Raw genomic sequence first — 25,793 nt, forward strand, 5'->3', positions numbered from 1 at the left:
CTGGCTGGACATTTTCAAGCTGCTGTATCTTTGTGTTGAACCATTAAGAGCAGGACCTTTATACCCTCCATAGCATTGTGTTTCCAAGCTATCCTGCTTGGAGTACCAGATGTGTGGCACAGACCCCAACCCCCCACTCTTTAGAGAGAAACTCCACCTCTCCTACCTTCTCAATAGAGGTCATTTCATTCCTCAGTGTGGTGGTGTGTCCATTCATGTTCGGCTCTCAGAGTGTGTGTTGAAAATCCTCTTACTCTGCCCTCTAGAACTTGACCTTTTTGCGTCATGTGTTCTGACTTGCTGAGTCTGAAATAACTTCACCTTTGGTGGTCAGTGTAAAGAAACAAAGCAGGGACACTCAGCCTCTCCCTCCTGGCCAGTGAATTCCTGTTTGCAGACCATTTAAAATTCCATGGGGGGCAGGCAGTAGTGCAGTGGGTTAAGTGCACACACTGGCATAAGGATCCCGGTTCAAGCCCCTGGCTCCCCACCTGTGGGGGGGGGGGCACACTTCGCAAGCAGGTCTGCAGGTGTCTTTCTCCTCTCTCTCGATTTCTCTATCCAACAACATCAATGGCAACAAAAATGGGAAAAAATGGCCTCCAGGAGCAGTGGACTCATAGTGCAGGCACCGAGCCCCGGCAAAAAAAAAAAAAAAAAATCCATTTGGGTACTAAAAAGCTTCTGAGCTTTCTCTGAAGTATTCCTGAAATTTAAATGAACCACCATCCTTCAGCGTTCACTTTGTCCAACAACTTGTCCACTTCTTCTTCTAGCGTTTGCCCTTCTTCCGTAGCCAGTCAACAGCGTCAGGTTGAAAGCTGTCAGGAGCTGCTTGTTGCTGGCTTTGAAAGTGACTGGGATCCATGTGGATTCAGTCGGCTAGGAAGGATCATCAGTTTCCCCAATGAATGGGTACTCACGGGATGCACCACGAGAAGGTCGATCCAATGCATCCCACTTGTCCACTCAGATCTTGTTTTAGGCGCCAGTTCTGTCTAGCCTGGGTGTTCCTTACCAGACACGATGTTGGACATGTATGAAATGCCCACCCTCAGCCAGTCTCTAGTCTCTGAGCCCTCTGGTGAGAGGCAGACACTGGAGTGAAAATATTTCTAAGTCACCACCAGAGTTGGTTTTTTTTTCAATCCCTTTTAGGTGTGGATACCCAGGGTACTTCACCCAGCAGGAATAAGAACCTTTTTTTTTTATTATTGGATAGAGAAGTTGAGATGAGGAGGGAAAGAGACCCCTGCAGGTCGGGACCTAGGGCTTGAGCCCAGATTTTTGTGCACTGTAACATGTGTGCTCAACCCTCCTTTAGTGGGGAAAATGGCACTCCACTCCAGAACATCCATTCGTGGTGATATTTCAAATAATGGGTGTTTGTTTGAAAAACTCCCCCTCCCATTTTTTTCCTTTAAAGAACTGCTGCACTTCATAAATACCTGGTGATAGAAAGTTGTTCTTTCAAGTGGTTTGTAAGGGGATGAACCTGATAATCGTGTGAAGTGTTGTCATTCATGACCAGAGCACACTGGATCTGCAGACAAAGCTGATGGGGGGGTCAAAGTGGGGGGTCACGGTTATACTCCCCTAGGGAACTTCAAGGGGGGAGGGCTTCTTTTCATTTAATGGAAATTGTAAAGACAAAACAAACTCAGATGGCTCAAACTTTGCTTGTGGGAGGAAAAAAAAAAATCTCTGTGGCCAGGCAGTTATTTTTATCACTGGGCATCATTCTTAACTAAAGAAACCAATCAATCAATAGTGTTGTAAAAAAGCCACTTAAGTGCTGAGCCTGAAACAACCACTTTCTGCCACAAAATTCCTGTTGCTGCTCCCATGAGCACCTGGGGAATTCAAGCCGCCGGGAAAGTCAGCCGCTGCCATCCCTGTCAGTTAAAGTGATTGATGGGTAGTTTGGGGTTCTTTCACACGTTTGGAAAGGAAACAAATGTGCTAGATCTTTTTCTTTTTTTCTGGCAAACAGTCTGTATAAGTGGATGGAATTCATGGTCATCTTAGTGCTGGTTAAGCTCTTACTTGGAAAAAATAAAATGACCCAGAATTCATTTGTTTTATAAGAGTCAACCCAGACAGAAAAAGAGAAGTTCTTGGAAATCCCTATATAGACTGGAGGGTGTGTCCATTTTATGTCTCCAGAAGGTCAGTTTTCTTGTCTTTAACAAGAAACAGACCATAGTACTTGCTCAGCTGTGGTATATGATGGTGCTGGGGATTGAACCTGGGAACTCAAGAGCCTCAGGCATGAAAACTCTTTTACAGAATCAGTATCCTGTCTCCACAGGCTACACTAATTTATTAAGTACCTTGTGATGGAATTTCAGAGGTGTCTCTCTGAGCTTCTTTGAGGTGAGGTAACTAACACTGCAGGAAGTCCTACACCACCACCACCCCCACATATACCAGCATTTTCTGTACTGTTACTCAGTTTGGGCAGATGTTTTCCAGTTGGGAGAGACTGTGGGAAACTAAAAACACATCTGCTGTTTGACGATAGGATAGAAATTGGACAATTAAGCCCCAGCTTTAGCTGTCTGCTTTCTTTCGTGGTAAAGATGTGACAAGGTGCTAGTGAAGGCACCATGTCTCCCCTCCTTGATTTGCTTCAGAACCAGTCAGCCCACTGGAGTTGTGAGGGTGGAGTTTACACTCCAGAGCTGCCACGCCATTGTTGTGAGGACATGGGAAGAGAGACGCCAGGTTGGTGGTCATCCTTCTGTTAAGTGCCACCTTCCAGGCCAGTCGGTACCGTCTGCCCACAAGGGAAGGGGTCCACGCAGGAGGCATTCAAAAAAAGAGCATCTGATAGCTTTACAGAGAGCTTTCTGGGGGGCGGGGGCAGGTGATGGTGCGCCTGGTTAAGTGCACAGAGTACAATGTGCAAGGACCCAGGTTCAAGACCCTCGTCCCCACCTGGAAGGGGAAAGCTACATGAGTAGTGTAGCAGGTGTCTTTCTGTCCCTCATTGCCTAATATTAAATAAAAATATTTTTTAAAAAACTTCCTGAGGAGGGAAATAGCATCAGGAAGGGAGCCCCTCCTCCTCTCTCTCTATTATAAAAACCTGCACAGGAGGCTAACAGCCTCTGCTCTCTTGACTTGTTGCCTAAACAAGATCAGGCATCTGTCCTGCAAAGGGAAAAAGCAGGTGTTTGGCCCTGGCTTCCTTGGCCAACTCCATAGTCAAACCACTTTTTTTTTTTTTTTTGCCTCCAGGGTTATCGCTGGGGCTCGGTGCCTGCGCTACAAATTCACTGCTCCTGGAGGCTGTTTTTTCCCTTTTGTTGCCCTTGTTGTTTATCTTTGTTATTGGATAGGACAGAGAAATCGAGAGAGGAGAGGAAGACAGAGGAGGAGAAAAAGATACCTGCAGACCTGCTTCACCGCTTGTGAAGCGACCCCCTGCAGGTGAGGAGCCGGGGGCTCAAACCAGGATCCTTACGCCAGTTCTTGCACTTCACACCATGTGCACTTAACGTGCTGCGCTAAGGAGGCAACTGACACCAACCACTTTTAAAGACCTTCAGTGATACTCTCTGGACAAGGTCTGTCTGCTGTTTGAAAACCCTGTTAGGAGGGCCTGGAACTGGTACACATGTTAACCACACAAGGACCCAGGTTCAAACCCCTGGTCTCTACCTGCAGTGAAACATTGCTGCAAGTCTCTCAGTTTCTCTGTCCTGTTAAGTAAAATACAGTGTAATGGGGGAAATGGCCTGCATGTTGGGCCCCCTGCTCCAGGTGACCAAGTCCTGTCAATAACCCTGCTGCCAGTGCCAGTTAAATAGCTCACATGGATAGTGTGGCACTTTGCCACCTGCACAGCCCCCAACACCTTTAAAGGAAGCTTTGGTGCTGTGGTCTCTTTCCCCTCACTATCAGAAAAGTCCTGAAAGCCTGTATCCCCCTGCCCCTTCTCAGTGACCCCTACCACTGAGCAACCTGGCCCTGCTGTCTTGAGTATGCTCTCCCCCTTTTAACCCCAAAGCTTCTTTCTTGAGAGCTTTCTGGCTCTCCTGCCTTCTCCTGGGCTCTGCTCACCACCATGCTGACCCTTTGGTCTCACCCTCTGTCCCCGCAGACTGCAGGCTGCTGTGGGACTACGTCTATCAGCTGCTCTCTGACAGCCGGTACGAAAACTTCATCCGATGGGAGGACAAAGAAGCCAAAATATTCCGGATAGTGGACCCCAATGGCCTGGCTCGGCTATGGGGAAACCACAAGGTAAGAAAGGACACATGGTTCCCGAAACTCTGATGCCGGCTTTGTCTGGGGCTGCCCAGCTCTCACCCCTCACCAGGTTGCAACAAAAAGACGTAAAGATACCACTTTACGTCTAAAAATAGGGAAAGCTTCTCCTCTGTTCCCAGAAGCTAATTTCTACATGAGAAATACAGTCAAGCTTTACAATGTGTCCTTGAGAGGCAATTGTATAAGTATGATTGCCCCCATGGGAATGGAATTTAGAGGAGGATCTCTGTTATAACTGGGTAAAAAGGGCAAAGAAAATGTGCTGAGGCCAGGCACACCTGGTAGAGTGCACAAGTTCCTGGGTTGAAGCTTCGGGAGCAGTGAAGCTGGTGTGTTTTCTGCCTTAATTTCTCTATCAAACAAAGACTACTGGGGAGCAGTGGGGTACCCATTTGAGTAAAAGGACCTGGGTTCAAGCCGCTGCTCCCCACTTGCAGGGAGGGAAGCTTCACAGGTGGTTAAGCAAGTACCTGTGTGTGTTTGTGTCCTACCAAAGAAAAGCAATTAAATGGCCACTTTGGGGAGCAGTGCATTCCTTGTGCAGGCACCAAGCCTCCATGATAATCCTCGTAGGAAGAAAAAAAATGAAGGAAATTCTGTTCCTTGTTAACAGTATGGGTGAACTTTTATGAACAAGATTTGTGCAAAGTGAAATGAGGCAGCTGCATCATGCCTGGCCCCACATAGATGGCCAGTAGCAGATTCCTAGACTAGAATGGCGGCGTCAGGCTGGGGAAGAGGTAATGACTAGTGCAGATAAAGTTCCTGTAAAGTAAGACGAGTCAGGTCTCAAGACCCACCGCCAGGCTCTTGCACCTCCAGCTACTGTCCACTATGTTAGGTACTTCGTCAAGAGGGCAGACCTTATGATAAATAGAAATGAAGAGTGCCCACACACATTCTGTATGTTTATATTCCCTACTTTAATGCAAAGCAAGAAAGAGCAGCACTGTGATCAATTGACCGCAGGTCCTGACCAAATACGGCCAGGCCTAGCTGACAGACACTTTGGCCGAGTGAGTCACTGAGAAAAATCCCTCTCCTACTCACTCCCACCTCATACCCTAGCCCCAGGGTTTAGAAACACTGTACTCTCTCTCTCTCTCTCCTCACTGCCACAACAGGAATTTCAACAACAACAACAACAACAAAAAAAATCTCTTCCTTAAAATGGCAAACCAGAAAAGATTCTGTGGGTCAGAAGGTAGAGGGTGCCCTTTTGTAGAAAGTTGTAGGTGGGGAGTAGAGTACTTCACCCCAGAAAAGCCTGGGTGACAACAGAGGGGAATGCCAAGAGCAGGCATGGAAGATTCTAGAAAGAGCAAGAAAGTAGCTTTCCCAGACTGGCAGACAGGGCCCCTTAGCTGCTCCCCCGGGGGCCTGTGCTAAGCTCCATTTCATTGTGTCTTTGTGCTTCCCCCCACCCCCTGAACAAACAGAACAGAACAAACATGACCTACGAGAAAATGTCCAGAGCCCTGCGCCACTACTACAAACTCAACATTATCCGGAAGGAGCCAGGACAAAGGCTTCTTTTCAGGTAGTGCTTCCTTTTTCTTCTGACCTGCTTTTGGGAAGATATTGTTTTCCTGTACTAAGATCTCTGTCTGTCTCATCCACCAATTAGCTACCAGCTCCTAGTTTGTTAAAGTTGAAGAAAAATGTTTTCAATTTATGTCAATCCTAAAGGAACACCCAAATCAAATCAGTAGGGTCTGACTCACCTTTGATATGACACCACAGTCCAACCACACTACCTGTCACTGGCATTTAGTAACATTAAAGGGAGCAACCAGGGACATGTGTTTCTGATGTCCCGGCAAGGATCTAAACCTCGCCTTACAAGTCATCTGTCTTGGATGCAGATTTTAGAACCAGCATCTGTCAAAGCCAAAGAGTCAGTTGCACCAAAGTGGTTTTTCCAGCACTAGAGAAGAAGTGAATGGGTCAGGGTAGAGTTGGAATTGTTAGCCTCTTAGCCCGTAAAGTAGGCAAGAAATTAATTTAGAGCTCATTGATTGCTCTATGATTGAGGGAGTCCTGACAATGTGTATTTGCTGCCACACTAGACGCTCCACCTGTGGGACCTACCATGTGGATTGGAGTGCCAAGTACTAGTCAAGAGTAGACAGAGACGAAGGAGGAGGGAGACGCAGACCCGATATTATTGCCAAGTGACCTAGAAAAGGACGGGACTTGAGTTTGACCTTCTCTGCATGTGGGCATGGAAGGACAGGACTAAATGGGGGGGGGGGGGACATTGCACTGGGAAAGTGTAATGGCTTTAGGAGCAGGAAAAAACAATTGAGAACACCAAAAGGAAATACAGGGTGAGTGGTTTGGTTCAGGAAAGGAGGAAGGTTCTAAAAACCGTCTCCCCCATGAACACACGTCCACAGGTCCCTGTGGTGTGACATTCACACAGCTGTGAAACTGCCTCACACAGCAGTTCTGAGGCCGTATCCCCACCACCAGTAGTGAGTGAGACATGACTTCCTCCCTCAGCAGAAGTGCAAACTAGCTGAAGGGCACCTCCCCAAAGGGAAGGATGAGTGAGCCATGTAGTAAAGCAGGACCAAGAGACCCACCCCTAGTATTGTGTGTATACAGAGCAGAGGGGTTAGCACCCTCAGCTCATCACTGGAGAGAGGAACCTCCAAAACATCTGGCTCTGAACAGCAACAGGGCTGAAGTTGAAGAGACCTTCAAGCCAATAGGAAACGAAGATTCCACTCACAAAGGGATCAGACAGATTCATTTGCTCAGAGACCCATCACACAAAGCAGCAGTTTGAAGTCACCTAGATATGTGGAAAGGAGAGGCATTTGCTCATCTCAGAGTACCAGCCAGAGAGGAGGGGGCCTGTGGGGGTGGAGGTGCTGTGGCTGCCATGTTTGTGCAAACACCCCCCCCCTTCTGAGCAACAGTGAGAAAGCCGTCTCTTATCGTATAGATAACATTAGTAAGGGGTCAGGCTGTGGGATACCTAATTTAAGTGCACACAGACCTGGGTTCAAGTCCACCACCACCACCACCCTCCCCAGGAAATCTTCACAAGTAGTGAAGCAGGTGTTTCTCTCCAGTAAATATATTTTAAAAGATAAAACATTGATAAAGTCATCATGGTATCGTTAGAAAGAATTAATGAACATAATTTCAATAACTCACAAAGCCAACAGAGGGGTTCAACTAGCAAACAAAAGCAGAAATCAGGGAGTCGGGCTATAGCGCAGCGGGTTAAGTGCAGGTGGCGCAAAGCACAAGGACCGACCGGCATAAGGATCCCAGTTCGAACCCCGGCTCCCCACCTGCAGGGGAGTCACTTCACAGGCGGTGAAGCAGGTCTGCAGGTGTCTGTCTTTCTCTCCCCCTCTCTGTCTTCCCCTCCTCTCTCCATTTCTCTCTGTCCTATCCAACAACGACAACAACAATAATAACTACAACAATAAAACAACAAGGGCAACAAAAGGGAATAAATAAATAAAATTAAATTAAAAAAGCAGAAATCAGAGGTCTGAAAGACAAGATAGGAAAAACATCCAAGGCAACAAAATGTTTTTTTTAATTTTTTATGGAACATAACTCAAGCTACTTAGGGCACAACATCGAGGGAAAAATTTGCTTAGAAGAAGTAATGGGAAAAGCTTCTATAACCTAGGAAAAGATAGATATATAGGTCAAAGAAGTTCAGAGAAATGTACACCAAGGGGGAGGGAGGAGAGGAAGAAAACTGGGGGGGGCTGTTACATAAGGAATTTGTGCATGTCAATGGTTGCACACCAAAACACATAAAATTGTCACTTGGAGATAGAGCAAGGCTTAAAGGGAGAGAAAAACAATGTCATGCAAGAGAATCTAAGACTTTCAGCAGAAACTTGGCATTAATATATAACTTACTGTGTATTTGAAATTCAATTTTAACTAGGTATCCTGTCTAAGATTTGTTTTTGAGAGAGACCAGAGCACCACCACTCACTCATCTCTTTTGGATGGTGGTGCTAGGGATTAAACCTGGGGCTTCAGCCATGCAAGTCCTGTGCTCTAGTATAGCATTTTCTCCTCTGCTCTCAGCAAAAGCTGCACAAAGGAAGTATATAGCATGATACAAAGGAAGGAAAAACATCCAGCCAAGACTATTCCTATCTGGCAAAGCTATCATTCAGGTTCAGAGAAGAAGCAGCGTCCCAGACGGAAGTTCAAGTTCATCGTCACTAAACTGGCCATTATCTTCCAGCTTAAAGAAGTCTTACTTTGAGGTAGTACTAAGAAGGCATATGAAAGTAAAATTCTCACTGGCAAAGGCAGTATGAAGATAAAAGACAGTAGTAGTAAGAATGACTAGCACTCCAATAATTAGTTAAGGGGTACAAAAATTTAGAAGATGTCCATTGTGATATCAGAACATAAAAGATGGAGGGTACAAATGTATGACTTTAGAATGTGTTTTATCTTGAACCTGTAATAGGTGTGTATATATATTTTTTTTTCTATTTTACCCATTTATTGGAGAGAGAGAGAGACACCAGCAGACCTGCTTCCCCACTTGTGATGCTTCCCACCCCCTGCAGGTGGGAACCTGAACCAGGGCCCTTGCACACTAACATCTGTGCTCAGTCAAGTGCACCACCACCTGATCCCAGCATATATATACAATACACATATGTCATATGGGAGTCCTGTGGTAACCACAAAACAATCTATAGTAGGTACTCTGATAACCTAGTACACATAGTTATACTACTATATACAAAGATACTGTAAGGGAGGAAGAAGACAGGAACAGACAAGCTACAAATCAGCCAGACCTTTCTTCAGTTAGCTTGGAGATGGTTAAATTTGATTCTCCAACTAAGAGAGAGTAGACCCATCTCTATTGTGCTGGCAAGAGACTCACTTCAGATACAGGACACTCACAGACTTAACGTGGAGAAATGAGAGAAAGAAAGGTTTCAAAGAATACTAGCACGAGTAATCATCTTTAAAACAGCCAAGGATGGACATTACACAGTGACAGAAGGGCCAGTCCAGCCAGAGAGATAATATGAATATTCACAGACCTACATGGAACAATACTATAACCACAGTAAACAGTGACATATTAACCCAGCAGAGCTTAATATAAACATTCTATCGAAAGGCAATGAAATGCATGTTTCTCACACACAAAAAGTAGTCTATGAATCAATCATATACTAAGCCCCGAAACAAGTCTCAGTAAGGTTAAGAAGACTAAAACCATATCAAATACCTATTCTAACTACATGGATATGTAACTAGAACTCAATTACAGATAAAAAGAGGGAGACCATCAGTATGCTTTGTAACAACTGTCAGGTCAAGGGAGAAATCAACACCTTGAGACATGTAAATGAGACATAAAGTCTAATGAGAATGCAGCAAAAATGGCTCCAAGAGGGAGAGGTCTGCTAGGATAAAGGCCCAAGTCAAGTACTAAGAACCTCAAACATGCCAGCTTTACATGTAAAGAAACAAGGCAAAGAACCAGGTTAGTAGATAGAAAGGACAGAGACCAGAGGGGAAATAAATGAGGAAGACCGAAATTGTAGCTTGACTCATTAAAAATAAAAGGCTTGGATGAAGTAGGACAAGTTATAACTGATACCAAAGAAATACAGGGGGTGTTCAGAGACTTGATGGATAATTATTCACCCACAAATTGCACAACCTGAAGGACAGATTAAAGCCTACAGTATGGTGTGTTTTTTTTTTCTGTTTTAAATGTTTAAATTGTCTTTTGTTGGATAGAGCCAGCCAGAAATTGAGAGGGAGAGAGACACCTACAGCCCTGCTTCACCACTTATGAAGCTTCCCCCTACAGGTGGGGACTGGGGCTTGAACCTGGGTCCTTGTGCACTGTAACATGTACGCTCAACCAGGTGTGCCACCCGCCCCCCTTTTTTCATTTTATTTTGGAGAGGAAAAAGGCACCTGTAGCATTGTTCCACCACTCAGAGCTTCCCTCTCCTCTCAAGTGTGGGCAACAGGAGCTTGAACCGGGGCCTCTGCTTATTGTAATGTGTGTGTGCTACCAGGTATGCTATGCTACCACCGAACCTCCACACTCACAATCTTCTAAGATTCAGTCATGAAGAGAATGTTAAGTTAATAAACAAACCTCCTATACAACACTGGCTTCACTAATAACTCTACTAACCATTCAAATAGTTAACACCTTTCTCAAACGCTTCCAAAATATAAAAGAGGCATGGGAGTCGGGCTGTAACGCAGCGGGTTAAACACAGGTGGCGAAAGTGCAAGGACCGGGGTAAGGATCCCAGTTCGAGCACCCGGCTCCCCACCTGCAGGGGAGTCACTTCACAAGCGTTGAAGCAGGTCTGCAGGTGTCTATCTTTCTCTCCCCCGTCTTCCCCTTCTCTTTCCATTTCTCTCTGTCCTATCCAACAACGACAACATCAATAATGACAGCAACAAAAGGGAATAGATAAATATTAAAAATATATATGAAAGAGGGAGGTGAAGCATGTCCAGATCATAAGTATGAGGCCAGAATTCCCCTGGTACAAAAACCAGACAAGGACATAACAAAACAGGAAATTATAGGCCTCTCTGATGGATATATATGCAAAAATCTTTTAAGATGCTACCAAAGCATGGCCAGTGAAATAGCTTACTTAGTGCTCTGCTTTGCTATGTGTGTGGCCCAGGTTTGATCCCAGCCCCTACTGCACCAGAGGAAGCTGTGGGGCTGTGGTATGTCTCTTTCTCTGTAGTCCTAAATACGTGTATGTTACCAAAACAAATTCAATCATGCGTAAGGATTGTGCATAGTACAATCAAAATCACCCAACATACTGGTCGTGAGTCAAAATTACATTATCACCTCTGTGTGGAGAAAAAGTATTTGACAAAGTTCTGCCTCCATTTCTGATTAAAAACTGGCCAAAGACTGTTCCTCTTACCTGAGGGAGAAATGGGGGGAAAGAGAAGGATGCTCAGAAGTAGTGATAGGTGAAAGCAAGACTGTAGAAAGAAAAATGGAATATATATTAGAGAGAGATATGGAGATATAGTCAACCCATCCTGTGACCTCAGGAGACTACTGCAGTTTCCAATGGAGGGGATGAGAACACAGTGGAATTTTAGATCTTAGAATCTTGGAAATCAATCCTATATCCCTAATAAATAAAAGAGGGATGTCTTGACCTTATAAAGATCACATAGAACAAGCCCACAGCTCATATCATCTTCAACGGTGAGAAGCTGAACTGTTTCTCTCTGATCCAGAGCAGAGCGAGGGTGGCCACTCTTTCCACTTGCATTCAGCACAGTACTGGAGATCCTAGCATGAGTAGCCAGGCAGAACAAAGGGAAAGCAAGCATCTACCTTGGACAGAACAAGTAACGCTCACTATATATAGATGTAAAGTTGCGGAGTATAAAAAAATCAATGCACAGAAATCTGTTGTTTTTAGATGCTCACAGTGAGCAAAAGAGAAACCAAGACAACGGTCCCACTTGCAGTTGCATCAGAAAGAAGAAAAGCCTAGGAACAATTTAACAAAGGAAGAAAAAAGACAAAAGAAACTGAAGAGACTACAAAGGAATGTGAGGTAGTTCATGCTCATGGACTGGAAGATTATTATCAAATGTTCACACTACTCCAAGCTATCTACAGGTTTAATGCAATCCATTCCAGATTCCAGTGGCATTTTGTTCAGAGAGAACAAAAAATTTTAAGTATATATGGAGCCACCAAAGAGAAAAAATAAAGATATCACCTCTGATTTCAACACTATAATAATCAAAACAACTCTGAGTTTATACAAAAGCAGATACAGAGAGTAGAACAGGATGAGTCCAGAAATAAACCCACATGTACATGGTCAATTAGCGTATGACAAAAAGCCAAAAATAGTGGGGAAAGAAAAGTCCAGGGAATCGGGCAGTAGCGCAGCGGGTTAAGCACACATGGCACAAAGTGCAGGGACTGGCGTGAGGATCCCGGTTCGAGCCCCCGGTTTCCCACCTGCAGGGGTCTATCTTTCTCTCCCTCCTCTCTCAATTTCTCTCTGTCCTATCCAACAACGACAACATCAACAATAACAACAACAATAAAAACAAGGGCAACAAAAAGGAAATTAAAAAAAAAAAAAAGGTCTGGGGCCGGGTGGTAGCGCACCTGGGTGAGCACATGTTACAATGCACAAGGACCCAAGTTCGAGCCCCTGGTCCCCACCTGCAGGGGGATATCTTTGCAAAGGGTGAAGCAGTGCTGCAGGTCTCTCTCTCCCCTTAACCCCTTCATTTCTGGCCGTGTCTATGTAATAAATAAGTAGAGATTAAAAAAAAAAAGTCCAGTAAATGATGTTGGAGTAACGAAACAGCACCACAGAACAGTGACATGCGCAGTGACTGATAGTGGGCCTGCATTTCTCACCATAGACAAAAACTAACTCATGAAGATTTTGAAGGTAACATCAGCCTACTGAATGAGGTAGGTTATTTCCAAATCATAAATGGAATAAGAAATTAATTTCCAAAAATATATAAGGAGCTCAGACTCACCAATGTCTCCTAGAACCTCACCTCTCAGAGCCCTGCCCCACTAGGGAAAGATAGAAACAGGATGGGGGGTATGAATCCGCCTGCCAACGCTCATGTCTGGTGGAGAAGCAGTTACAGAAGCCACATTCTGCACCCCAGAGAGAAAAATAGGGAAGTTTCCAGGGGAGGGGATGGGACCTAGAACCCTTACTACCGTTATACCCCCCTTGCAATTTTGTAAATCAATATTAAATCACTAGTAAAAACATGTATGTAGCTCATACAGCTCACTAACCACCCCCCCAAAATCTTATTCAACAATGGGTAATAGGGTGGTCTGGCTGTGGTGTACATGTTACCTACCATGCATAAGGACCCAGGTTCAAGCTCCTTATCCCCACCTGCAAGGAGAAAGCTTCATAAGTGGTAAAGCAGTGCTGCAGATGTCTTTCCATCTCTCTGTCCCCCTTCTCAACTTCTTTCTGCCGTATCAAATAAAGTTTAAAAAAGTGTTTTCTTAAAAAAAAAAAAAAAAAAAAAAGGGCAACAGGCCTGAAGACATACCAGTAGTCAATAGACACATGGAAAATGCTCATCAAAGTTCAAATCCAAGCCCCAATGATGAGATATCCCCTCACATCTGTCAGAATGGCTATTACCAACATGACACAAAATGCACATTGCTGGTGAGGATGTCAAGGAAGTGACTGGGGGGGTGTAAATGGTGCAGCCATGCTGGAAAATGACATGGAGGTCCCGCAGGAAAAAAAAAAAGAACCAAACTCAGAACTGCCACGTGGTCTAGCAGTCACACTTCTGCCTGTGTAACTGAAGGAAGCAAAAATATTCATTTGAAAATATGCACATGGCCCTGTGATCATTGCTGTCTTGCTTACAATCGCCAAGCTACAGATACGGGAACGGCCTTAGTGTCCACGGGGATGAATGGAAGAAGAAAAAAGAAGTACTCACAAATACACACTCTAGAAGTCAACTCAACCATATAGAAGACTGGAGTCTTGCCATATGACAAGATGGATAGAGCTTGAGGATATTAGGCGAAGAGAAATAGAACAAAGAAAGGCAAATAAGGATTCAATGCTATGTGGGCTTAAATAAAATAACTCACAGCTACAGAGAACACATGGCTCTTACCAAAGGGAAGAGAGCTGAGGGAGGACAAACTAGATGAAAGGGACCCAGAGGCAAAAAAAAGAAAAACTTGGGGGAGTCGGGCTGTAGCATACATAGCGGGTTAAGCGCAGGTGGTGCAAAGCACAAGGACCGGCATAAGGATCCCGGTTCGAACCCCGGCTCCCCACCTGCAGGGGAGTCGCTTCACAGGTGGTGAAGCAGGTCTGCAGGTGTCTATCTTTCTCTCCCCCCCTCTGTCTTCCCCTCCTCTCTCCATTTCTCTCTGTCCTATCCAACAACAACAGTAATAACTACAACAATAAAAAAAAAAAACAAGGACAACAAAAGGGAATAAATAAATTAAATAAATATTAAAAAAAAAGAAAAACTTGGTCACAAAATGAAGTCACAGGAATATGACATGTAGGGGTGGGAATTAGAGTCAGTAGTATTTGTACCACAAACTTGAAAGATCAGTCAGATGGCAAGTAGACATGATTCTGGTGGCCAGTTGACAGTGTTTACCTGCAGTGTTGCCAGTCATTCTGCAATTCCAGTAAGAATAGAATGAAGTGACAGACAAGGGACTCTGTGCCCCAGCCCTGCTGCTACCTCTCACCCTAAACTTAGCCCTTGAGTCCTGTTCTTCCTGTCTTGGTAGGTTTGTTTGTTTGTTTTTTCTTGCCTGGAAGAGCAGATGTCATCACATCAGCAGTCAGACTTAGTTCTCTCTGTTGCTCAGAAATCTCCCCAGCTCAATTCCCAAGAGTTCCTTATAAGCTGTGCCCACTTATATCTCAAACACAACATGGTCACACTACAAACCATTTTCACAGACCAGAAGCTCAGCCCCGATTCCTGAGAATTCTTGTTACTCAGGCCCATCACCAGTGTTTTCAGTAACTTACCTTGAACTAGGAGTGAGCCTTCACTCTTCTGTATCCATGCCAGCCATCTTGTTGATCTTTCCATTGATGTTTTTAGATCTTATTAATTTATTTTAGGTAGAGGAGAGAGACCTACGGCCCTGCTTTATTGCTTGTGAAGCTTCCCCTCTGTAGATGGGGACCAGGAGCTTGAACCCTGGTCCTTGCACTTGTTAGTATGCATGCTCAACCAGGTGTGCCATCACCCGGCCCCCTCCAGTGATTATCCATTCCCACCTTGTTGTGTCACAGAGGCAAAATGCAGGGGGACTGCATTTCCCCAGATTCCTTACAGCAGGTCCCAGGTTGGTGTCTGCCCATGAAGGCAATTGTTGCTGAGATTTGGAAGGTGGGAGAAAGGCACAAATATCTTGACTGCTTCCCTTGCAGGAGAGTTTGATGCCTGTCATCATGACTCACATCCAGATTAATTCAACCACCTCACTCCTGAGCCTCCCCAATTCTTAATACCATCACCTGCCACACCACCACCACCACCTCCTCCTCCCCCACCTCCCCATTGCTATGATCCCCTGTGCCAGGAAGGTCTCCCCCTTTCATTTTTATTCAGCCTCCCTCTCCAGCCCTCTACAAGGTCTTCCTCAATTGTTCTCTCTCTCTCTCTCTCTCTCACACACACACACACACACACACACATACACACACACACACACACACCATCATTTCCTAGGTTCCCTTGGCCTATGCCCACGCCAACATCTGCCTTTTTAATAGGGGGGGGGGTGTGTGTGACAACCTCCTCCCACCACTAGACAAACTCCTGGAAGGGGTATTGGGTGGTAGCGCAGTGGGTTAAGCACAAGTGGCACAAAGTGCAAGGACCAGCAGAAGGATCCCAGTTCAAGCACTCGGCTCCCCACCTGTAGGGGGGTCACTTCACAGGTGGTGACACAGGTCTGCAGGTGTCTTATCTTTCTCTCCCCGTCTTACCCTCCTCTCTCCATTTCTCTGTCCTATCCAACAACAATGACATCAATGACAGCAAATAATAACCACAACAATAAAACAAGGACAACAAAAGGGAAAAAATTGACCTCTAGGAGCAGTGGATTTGTGGTGCAGATGCCAAGCCCCAGCAATAACCCTGGAGGGGAAAAAAAAAAAAACTCCTGAAGGCAGAGGCGTTATATTTTATACAATTCTGTTTCATAACTTGTGTGGGGCTTTCAAAAAACGTTTTCTGACAACCAAGTGTAGAACAGCAGGAGAAAAGGGTAGTTAGGAAACTCAAATGCACTGTTTCTGTGGACTGGGCCTTGAGACTAAAGACTCTGGGTATTGAGGTGTTTGGAGACAGGTGAAGTGGCAGGCAGACAATAACCAGTGCAGCCTCTGCTATTTGAGAAGAGCTACAGTACTAGTGGGCAGGGTTTCAATAAAAGGGGAAAAAAGTGTGCAGAGTAAGTGGGGGTCTTAGTCACGGGTGGGGGAGGACAGGAAGGTCAATAGAAGCCAGACTTGCCAGCACGATGAGAAATCCCGGCATAAAGCCCAGTGAGTAGCCAGGTAAAGTGGGGTCTGGGGGGGGGGGGGGTCTAAGGAGGGACAGGAGCCTTTTAGCAGCTCCCAGGTGACCAGGGATGACTTGACAAGTAGGCAGGATGCAGTCAGTGAGAGAAGTCATGAGGGCAGAGCCAGGGGAGCTTTATAGGAAAGAGGCGTGGGCAGACCACCAGAGAGCAGAGTGTGTGTCGACCTCCTGAGTGGTCACCACCGGCTTGGTAGCAGAGGCCACCAGAAACCCTCCACCCTGATGTCCAAGGAGGGGACAAGCCCCTCTGTGATCTGGGTTCAGAGGGAGAAAGAATTGGGGGGAGAGGGGATGGACTGCCGCCCCTTTCTCTGACTCAATACCCCTTACCCTAAGCACAGGCCTGGAGTTCCAGAGTATTCTAGCATTCTAGCTCTGAGAGGCCATTCCTACAGAGAAGCCCATCATCCCTCTGTGTTCCCCTCCCCAGGTTTATGAAGACCCCGGATGAGATTATGAGTGGCCGGACAGACCGTCTGGAGCACCTGGAGTCCCAGGAGCTGGACGAGCAGATCTACCAGGAGGACGAGTGCTAAAGGCACCCAGCCACCACCTCGGCCAGCAGGGAGCAGGCAGGACACTGGACACCACAAGAGGGCCGCTTCCCCTGCATCCCAGAAGGACCCTAGAGCACCTTAGACACCCCGCCTGGCCTGGTGGGGCTGGCCTTCCTCCCAGCCCCCCGGTCTGAGCCCAGGACTTGGCCGTCTCCTCCTGTGCTCCCCTCCCCTCTGCTCCCTACTCAGCCTCCTGGTGGGTCTGCTGTTTGACTTTTCACCATCCACTGGGGGTGGGAAGGAGACGGCAGAGCTGGTTTTCCTATGGAAACGGCCACCCACTTCACATGTACCTGTTGTCTGCAGCCCCCACTGGGCAGGAAAAAAAGGGGGGCCACTTGCAAAAGACTTTGGGTTCTTTATCCTGCTCCATTCATCAGGTTTCTGTTCTGTTGTTGTTGGAGTCTGGGTGGGGAAAGAAAAAAAAAAAAAAGATGCTTTTAATCAAAAAAAAAAAAAAAGATACAGTGAACCAGAGAGCTCTGTCCTCCCTCTCGCCCCTCTCTCCCTGCCCAGTGGCCCAGAAGCCTAGAGAAAGAAGAGCCAGTGGCAACACACACACGCAGACCAGCAAGAGGTAGAGGGTCTTCTGCAGCAGGGGGCACTTTCCCAAAACAAGGTCCTGGAGCTGGGGCGAATGGGGGCCCTCCTGGGGGTTTGCTTGGTGCCCTACCTCCAGTTCCATGGTCACTAGGACCCAGGGCCTTTGAGGAGTGACTTTGGAGTCCATCTTAGCAGACAGGAAAATCCCTCAGACCCCTGACCCTTCCTCCCCACTTTGCTGCATTACAGAACGCACCAGGATTTTATGGCTCTATTTTTTTTTTTTAACTTCAAAAAAAAAAGGTTAAATCTTGTATAAAGAGAGGCATGCCACCCTTGAGTCCTTTGGGTGATAACAGATAATTTGAAAGGCCTATTTTGACTTTTTTTTTTTTTGCCCCCTTTCCTCACCCTCCCACTTGACTCTAGCAGAGCTCTGGAGTGCAGTCTGTTTTTAATTCAGAAGCTTAGTTAGCTGGCATTAGAGAGCAGCAGCCTCCCCACCCCCCACACCCTTCCCATCTGGCACTGCCGAGGGGAGATGGGACAGACAGCATGAATAAGTTCACGACACTGGATGTGAGTGGCTCCAAGCTGCCATTTTGGGTTCTGAGGTCCTCAGTATGAACGTGAAATCAGAGGGAGGGCAGCGGCTTTCAGTCCACTCCCCTGGAGGCAAGGACTGGTGTTCTCATGCTGAACCAGGAGGGAAATATACCTCCCCACAAGGGCTCTGCATCCAAAGCCCATGGATAAGCCACCTGCAGAAGGCAGGTCTAACAGGGGCCTAGTCCCAGCACTTTCTCTCACACTTCACCACCTCTGCTCCACATCACCTGTTCTTGAACATAAAGCCTGGACCAGGCTGATCCCATTGGCCCCCAGAGAGCCCAATTCCATCTCCCTCACCTGCCAGGTGCTGGGAGGGGCTGGGGCTGAGTCCCCGGTACCCTGGTCTCTGGACTTCCAGCACTGGAGCTCACAAGTGGCTTGCTCCCATGGCAATGCAGCCTTGGCGATGTGGCAAATCTTTGGCTTTTTTTTTTTTTTTTTTTTTTTTGCAAGGGGGACCAGAGAGGAGGGGTTCTCCTCAGATCCACTGTCTTCACCTTGGACAAGTGAGGATCATTGCAGAGTGTTACTGCCTGAAAGCATTCTGGAATACCCCGCCCCACCGGTGCCACCAATTTTATTTTGCAAAAGGGGAAGCTGATTACAGAGAGGTGATGGTCATCGGCAGGAATGAGACACATCCCAGACACCCCCCACCCCACCCCACACACACACCCAGGAAGCAAAGTGGGAGAGAAGAAACTTGGGAAAGATCTGCAGGGAGCAAAGGCAGCTCTATCTGACAGTCCTTGGTGCTAGGCTCACTCTCAGTTGCGCTTCTGAGCTGAAAACAAGAGGAAGGGGGGGGGGCGCAAAGACGAAAGAGGGGCCCCCAAATATCCTTACCCAGATCAAAACAGGATACACGTACCTGATACCAAGGTGCCCCTGTCTGCATCAACACTAAACATCCCCAGACCCCACTCCAGCACAAATTTCCCAGCGCCCTCTCACATGCCAGCCAACCCTGCTCTCTCCCTCTCTTTTTCTCACCCCCTGAAAGCCAGAATGAATCTAGAAATTTTTTTTCAGTTTTTTTAATTTCTAATGTCTTGTTTATGAGGTGTGGGGTTTATAAGGGATTGAATCAAATGAATGTAACAAAGAAAAAAAAAAACAAAAAAATGCCTTCTCTCAGGGCCAGTGAGTTGCAAATAATTTTTAAAGAAAAAGCCTATAATTGCATCATCTCAATAAATTTTTTATAAAAAACAAAAATCCATTAAGTCCCAGGTCTCTTTTTTTAATAAGAGATTATGGAGGGGCTCCACTACCAGGCAAATGCCACCTGCCCTGGAGTGCTCTGCAAGCAGTTTCTCTAGCCAGGTGGCTGCCATGAACATAGAAATTGGCAGAGGAATCTCCATTAAAGATACTTGAAGTTGGCATATGTTACCATGCACAAAGAGCCTGGTTCAAGCCCCCATTGAACCTGCAGGGGGTTCACTTCACAAGCAGTGAAGCAGGTGTGCAGGTATCTTGTCTTTCTCTCCCCCTCTCTTTGTCTCGCTGTCCTCTCTCAATTGCTCTGTGTCCTGTCTACTAAAAAAAAAAAAAAAGAAATCAGAAAAAATTGGCTATACCAGTATAGGCACTGAGCCCCAGTAATAACCCTGGAGGCAAAAATAAATAAATATAAATAGAAAAATGGCTGCCAGGAGCTGTGGATTCATAGTGCCAGCACTAATCCCCTCATAACATTGTTGGCAGGAAAAAATTATATATACTTGAAGCCAGTCACCAGGGAAGTGGTTCAATGTGTAGAACACAGGGTGTATGCACCCAAAGCCCCAGGTTCAACCCCAGGCATCACATGTGCCACAGCAGTGCTCTGGTATTCTGTCTCTCTCTCTCTCTCTCTGTCTCTCTCTCTCCTCCCAAGCCTCCCCCACCCCCAAATTAATAAATTGTCCTTTGGGGAGAAGAGCTGCTGAGCTCCTGAGCTGGGCTGCAGGGCTGTCTGCTCACTGAGGATTAAGGGGATTCCCTACAGTTGGGGAGTAAAGGTTCTCCCCAGTGGAACTGCCCTTAATTCTTCTAAGTGTTTGGGTCCGGGATGATGAGTAAAGTGTACACAGAAGGCAGGCTCAGGACAACGCAGAGGATTGTGGGGACTTGGATAGGCACCCACTTGGCTCCCAGCCAGTCCCCAGGCTCTAAACATCTACACCGGGCTGCCAGCAGAGCCACCCACCAAACATCAGTGACCCACAGGTGACCCAAGTCTCTGCCATCAGAGGAAAGTGGAAACACGGTGGAGGAGGGGGTATACTTCCAGAAGCACACCTTCACCTTCCAGAGCAACGAGCCTCTGAATTCCACACTTGGGTTGTATCAGGTACTCTTCTCTCCTGTGGCCACACGAGGCTGAAATCTGGCCCTGTGATGTCAGAGAAGGGTCTAAAATGTTCCTGTGGTGCCTAGAACACATCTGAAGCTGTTGCCCTATAGGCTATGGAAACGCCTATACCTAAAATGCCAGTGGTTAGTTTCTCCCCCCTGAGCTAAATGAAAAACATGGGTGACACAGGACTTAGCAATGTTTTAAACTCAGGTTCTGGGGCAGGTTAGGGTTTTAAAACAGCTCTTTCAAGGGAGCCAGGCAGTGGCACACCTAGTAGAGTTCACATATTAACAGCATATAAGAACCCAGGTTCAAGCCTCTGGTCCCCACCTAGGAAGAGAGCTTCACAAGTGGTGAAGCAGTGTCCCCTCAATTTCTCTATACAAAATAAATATTTCAAAAGTATTTCACCAGGTGGGGGAGATAGCATGATGATCATGGTCATACAAACAGGCTCTTATGCCTGAGACTCTGAGGTCCCAAGTTCAATCCCCAGCACTATCATAAACCAGAGCAGTGCTCTGGTTTTAAAAAGGAGGGGGAGGAGGAGAAGGAAAAAAAAGAAAATTTTAAAAAAGAAAATTGTGGGGTTGGGTGGTAGCACAGCGGTTAAGCGCATGTGGTGCAAAGCACAAGGACCGACATGAGGATCCTGGTTCGAGCCCCCAGCTCCCCACCTGCAGGGAAGTCACTTCACAGGTGGTGAAGCAGGTCTGCAGGTGCCTATCTTTCTCTCCCCTGTCTTTCCCTCCTCTCTCCATTTCTCGTCCTATCCAACATCGACGACATCAATAACAACAACTACAACAATAAAAAAAAAAAAAGGGCAACAAGGGAGTTGGGCGGTAGCACAGCGGATTAAGCGCATGTGGCACAAAGGCAAGGACTGGCATAAGTATCCCAGTTCAAGCACCTGTCTCCCCACCTGCAGAGGAGTTGCTTCACAAGTGGTGAAGCAGGTCTACAGGTGTCTATCTTTCTCTCCTGTCTTTCCTTCCTCTCTCCATTTCTCTCTGTTGTATCTAACAAGGACGACAATAACAACTACAACAGCAAAACAAGGGGCAACAAAAGGGAATAAATATTTTTTAAAAATTTAAAAAGGCAACAAAAAGGGAAATATAAAAAATTAAAAAGAAAATTGCTCTCATCAACTTGAGCAAATCATACAGCCCTTTAAGACCTATATACACGGAACAGCTAACCACCAGGATCCACATGACAGACAAGAATACAACCTTTTTTTGCAGACAAGATCCTGTGTCAAGTAAAGCCAGCCAGACCTCCTGTCTCTTCTGCAGCCAGTTTGCTGTCAACTGCCCTTGAGAAGGAGGTCAGCAGCTGGGATTCCAGCCCAGTACCTCTAAGTGCTTGCAAAGCTTCCTGGTGGCCTTTGTACAAAAGAAAAGAGCAGACTTGCTGGTCAAAAAGAAAAACATCTTGGGAACTCTGGACAGAAGGTTCAGATTCAGTGTTCTTATATATAGCGAGAGAGATGGGGAAATTGAGAGGGGAAGAGAGAGGAAGGGAGAGAGACATCTGTAGCACTGCTTCACCATTCATGAAGCTTCACCCCTGCAGGTGAGTACTGGGGGCTTGCACCTGGGTCCTTGTGCACTGAAGTGTGTGCACCTTAACAGATGCTCCACCGCCCGGCACCCTCAGCATGTCTTTCCCTTTTCCTTTTTCATGCAGCACCAGAGAATCAACTGAGGGCCCCTTTGTACATGTGTTACTACTTCACAGCCCCCGCCTCTTGAGGCCTGTTGGTTTTTTTCCTTTTTATTTAGAGAAGGAGACACTGCAGCACCACTTCACCACCCACGACGCTGCCATATAGAGTCCAGGGTCTAACGCGTGGTAAGGCATGCACTCTCTGGGCTGAGCCTCCTCCAGGTCCAGGGTTCCAGCATCTCTTAACAAGCTGCCCAGTGATGCAGTGCTGTGATGCCCGGTCCACACTGGATGGCAAAGCCCTTAGCATCTGCCACTGATGCAGAATGAGCCTGACTCTCCAGGCTGTTCCTGCCTAGCCTAGACCCCAGAGCCAGTCCCGATTTGTGGGAAATGTGTTTGCGCTTCCTCCAAGGCAGCACCAAGAGTCAGCACCTGCTTGCAAAGCCTCCACATGCCCAGCCTCTGAGCAGGTGCTCACAGCAGTGAGCTGCGCGGTGTCACCCTGCTGGGCATTGGGCCTGAGAGTCTGGGGTCACCACTTGTCTTTCAGTTTCTCTAACTATATAGGAGACTGTGGGGGCCACCTTGGATGGGCCTGAAGGCAGCAGGATTGATAAGAGCACTGGCAGGACAGCTCACCTGGGTAGTGCACCTGCTTTTGCCGTGTGTGTCTCAGGTTCCAGCCTGGCCCCCAACACACTGAAGAAAGCTTCTATGCTGTGGTCTCTCTCTCTCTTTCTCTCTCTCTCTCTGAAAAAGTTTGTCTGTAGCAGTAAGACCCAGAAGGATGGAAGAAGGAAGGAAGGAACAAAGGAAGGAAGGAAGGAAGGAAGAGAAAGAGGTGGGGAGGAAGAGAGAAAAAGGGGAAGGGAGAGGGTTGGGAGGCAGCTTACTAAATAGAGCAAATACCTATGAATTTGTTTTATATATTTTATTTTAATGTTTTATTATTAGAGAGAGCAATTGAGGGAAGACAGAGATAGAGAGGGAAAGAGACAGACACCTGTAGCCCTGCTTCACCACTCATGAAGCTTTCCCCTACAGGTGGAGTCAGGGGCTTGAACCTAGGTCCTTGTGCACTGTAATGTGTGCGCTTCACCAGGTGTGCCACCGCCTTGCTCAATTATATGTTTGTTTTTTTTTAATCAGAGCACTGCTCAACTCTGGCTTATAGTGGTTCAGGGGATTGAACTTGGGGCATTTGGTGCCTCAAGTATCAAAGTCTGTTGCATAACCACTATGCTATCTCCCTACCTCTTACTATGTACTTAAATATAAACACGATGCTGACTTCAAGCCCCAGCATCACAGCACTGGGGGAAGCCCCATAGAGTGTAGTAGTGTTTAAGTGTCTCTCCTCCCCACCTCCCTGAAATAATGAAAAAGTCACCCCAGAAAGGTAGAATCTCATGGGGAAGACCCCAGCACTCCAGAAGAATAAAAATGAATAATAAAACTAGATGGTTTGGGGACTAGATGGTGGAACAACCAACAGACCATCCATGGTACCATGTACAAGAATCCACCAGGTTCAAATTCCTGGTCCCCACCTCTGGGGGTGGGAGTGGGAGATTGCAAGCTTCAGGTCTCTCTCTCTCTCTGTCTATCTATCTATCTACCTATCTCTCTGTCCCCCTTTACATTTCTATCTCTATAGAAAATAAAATTAAGAGGCTACGCAGTGGTGCACCCAGTTGAATGAAACCATTTCTATGTGCAAAGACCTGGGTTCCAACCCCCACTCCTCACCTACTGGGTGGTTAAACAGGTCTGCAGGTGTTTATCTTTTTCTCTCTCCCTATGTATCTCCCTTCCCCCCTCTCAATTTCAATCTGTCCTATTCAATAAAAATAAAAAGAAAAATTTTTAATTTGATTAAAGCCACCAGGAGAAGTGGATTTTTATTGTGGAGATACTCAGCCCCAGCAATAAGCCTAGGAGGAAGGAAGGAAGGAAGGAAGGAAGGAAGGAAGGAAGGAAGGAAGGAAGGAAGGAAGGAAGGAAGGAGAAAGACACCAGCCAGTCCAGTATTCTGGGGTTCACTTTCTTATCACTAAACACCTTCAGCCCTACAAGCCTGAAAAGTCATCTCAGTCAGTGAAACCCACCCACCCAGTAAGTGTCCCCCAGTCAGTGGCAATAAGCATTCTGTCTCCCAAAGACCCTTCAGCAACACTGAGGGTCTCTGTGTGTCCATGTGATATGCTCACACTCCTTGTGCCCCCAACTCAGGGGGCCTGTCTACACAACCAAGCAACCTGGCATGTGCAGAGCTTACAAAGTTTTGTGAATGGGAGCCAGCTGCTGGCACACCTGCCTGAGCACACACATTACCAAGTGGGAGTAAAAGAGTGAAATCAGAAAAACCTGGTGGTACACCTGGTTGAGTGAATATGTTACAATATTCAAAAACCAGGGTTCAAGCCCCTGGTCCCCACCTGCAGTGGGAAAGCTTTGTGAATGGTGAAGCAGGGCTGCAGGTGTCACTATCTTCCTTTCTATCACTTCCTTCCCTCTTGATTTTTGGCTGCTCTATCCTATAAATACAGATAATAAAAAATTAAAAAGAAAAATCTGTGGCCTGGGGTTAGACGGATGGTTTAGATGACAAATATATGAGTTCATTAAAAAAAATAAATTAAAAAAACCTGTCAATTCAGACTTTCCCAAAGTCAAAGCTTGCTCTGTGGAAAAACAACAACAACACTGGTGGCCCAGAAGACATGCCCTGGCTTGGTCCAGTGCCACAGAAGCACTAGGGAAGCTCCATGGATGGTGGAGCCATGCTTTTATGTCTCTCCCCTTTCTGGCTCTAAGAAAATATTGGGGGGCTGGGCGGTAGTGCAGCGGGTTAAGCACACATGGCACAAAGTGCAAGGACCGGCATAAGGATCCCGGTTCGAGCTCTGGCTCCCCACCTGCAGGTGAGTCGCTTCACAGGAGGTGAAGCAGGTCTGCAGGTGTCTATCTTTCTCTCCCTGACTTCCCTCCTCTCTTGATTCCTCTGTCCTAGCCAACAATAACATCAATGGCAACAACAACAACAAGGGCAACAAAAGGGGAAAAAAAATGGCCTCCAGGAGAAGTGGATCTGTAGTGCAGGCAATGAGCCCCAGCAATAACCCTGGAGGCAAGAAAAAAAAAGAGAGAGAAAGAAAAAAAACCAAAAATACTGAATAATAAAAAAATTTGCTAGGGCAACTCAGCAGGACCTCACATGTGAGGCCTCAAGTTCATTGCACAACTCCACATAAGATATTTTATATTTTAAGAGGAAGAGAGAGAAAGAGAAAATCAGAGCATCACTCTGGCACACGTAATGCCGGGGATTGATCCAGGACCTCATGCGTGACAGCTCAATGTTTTATCCACTGTACCAGCTCCTGGGTTATCACACAATTCAAAAACATTTCAGCATTCAATGCCATTTTTTTTTAAAGCTAAGCTACAGAGAAATGTGAGTCTCGTGCACAAAATAAGAAACTGATTACATGCTAAAACTATCTTGAAAAGCAGCTGTCTTTCCATTCGTTACCATGCCTTTAGCCAGTCACACATAAAAAGCAGAGCTATGGGAGTCGGGTGGTAGCTCAGCAGGTTAAGTGCAAAGCTCAAGGACTGGCTCAAAGATCCCAGTTCGAGCC

At 46.5% G+C, this 25,793-nt stretch overlaps 1 protein-coding gene across 1 annotated transcript in view; it reads left to right on the forward strand.

The window, feature by feature from the left end:
* The window catches only part of ETV6 (ETS variant transcription factor 6), a 225,564-nt gene extending 206,218 nt beyond the window's left edge, over positions 1-19,346 (forward strand). The window contains exons 6-8 of the mRNA XM_016185054.2: positions 4,109-4,251; positions 5,718-5,818; positions 16,847-19,346. Of these exons, the coding sequence (XP_016040540.1) occupies positions 4,109-4,251; positions 5,718-5,818; positions 16,847-16,952 (350 nt within the window). The 3' untranslated portion in view covers positions 16,953-19,346. The remainder of the gene's footprint in view (positions 1-4,108; positions 4,252-5,717; positions 5,819-16,846) is intronic.
* The last annotated feature ends 6,447 nt before the right edge of the window (positions 19,347-25,793 follow it).

The sequence above is a fragment of the Erinaceus europaeus genome, chromosome 7 (assembly GCF_950295315.1).
Source record: "Erinaceus europaeus chromosome 7, mEriEur2.1, whole genome shotgun sequence".
Taxonomy (NCBI): domain Eukaryota; kingdom Metazoa; phylum Chordata; class Mammalia; order Eulipotyphla; family Erinaceidae; genus Erinaceus; species Erinaceus europaeus.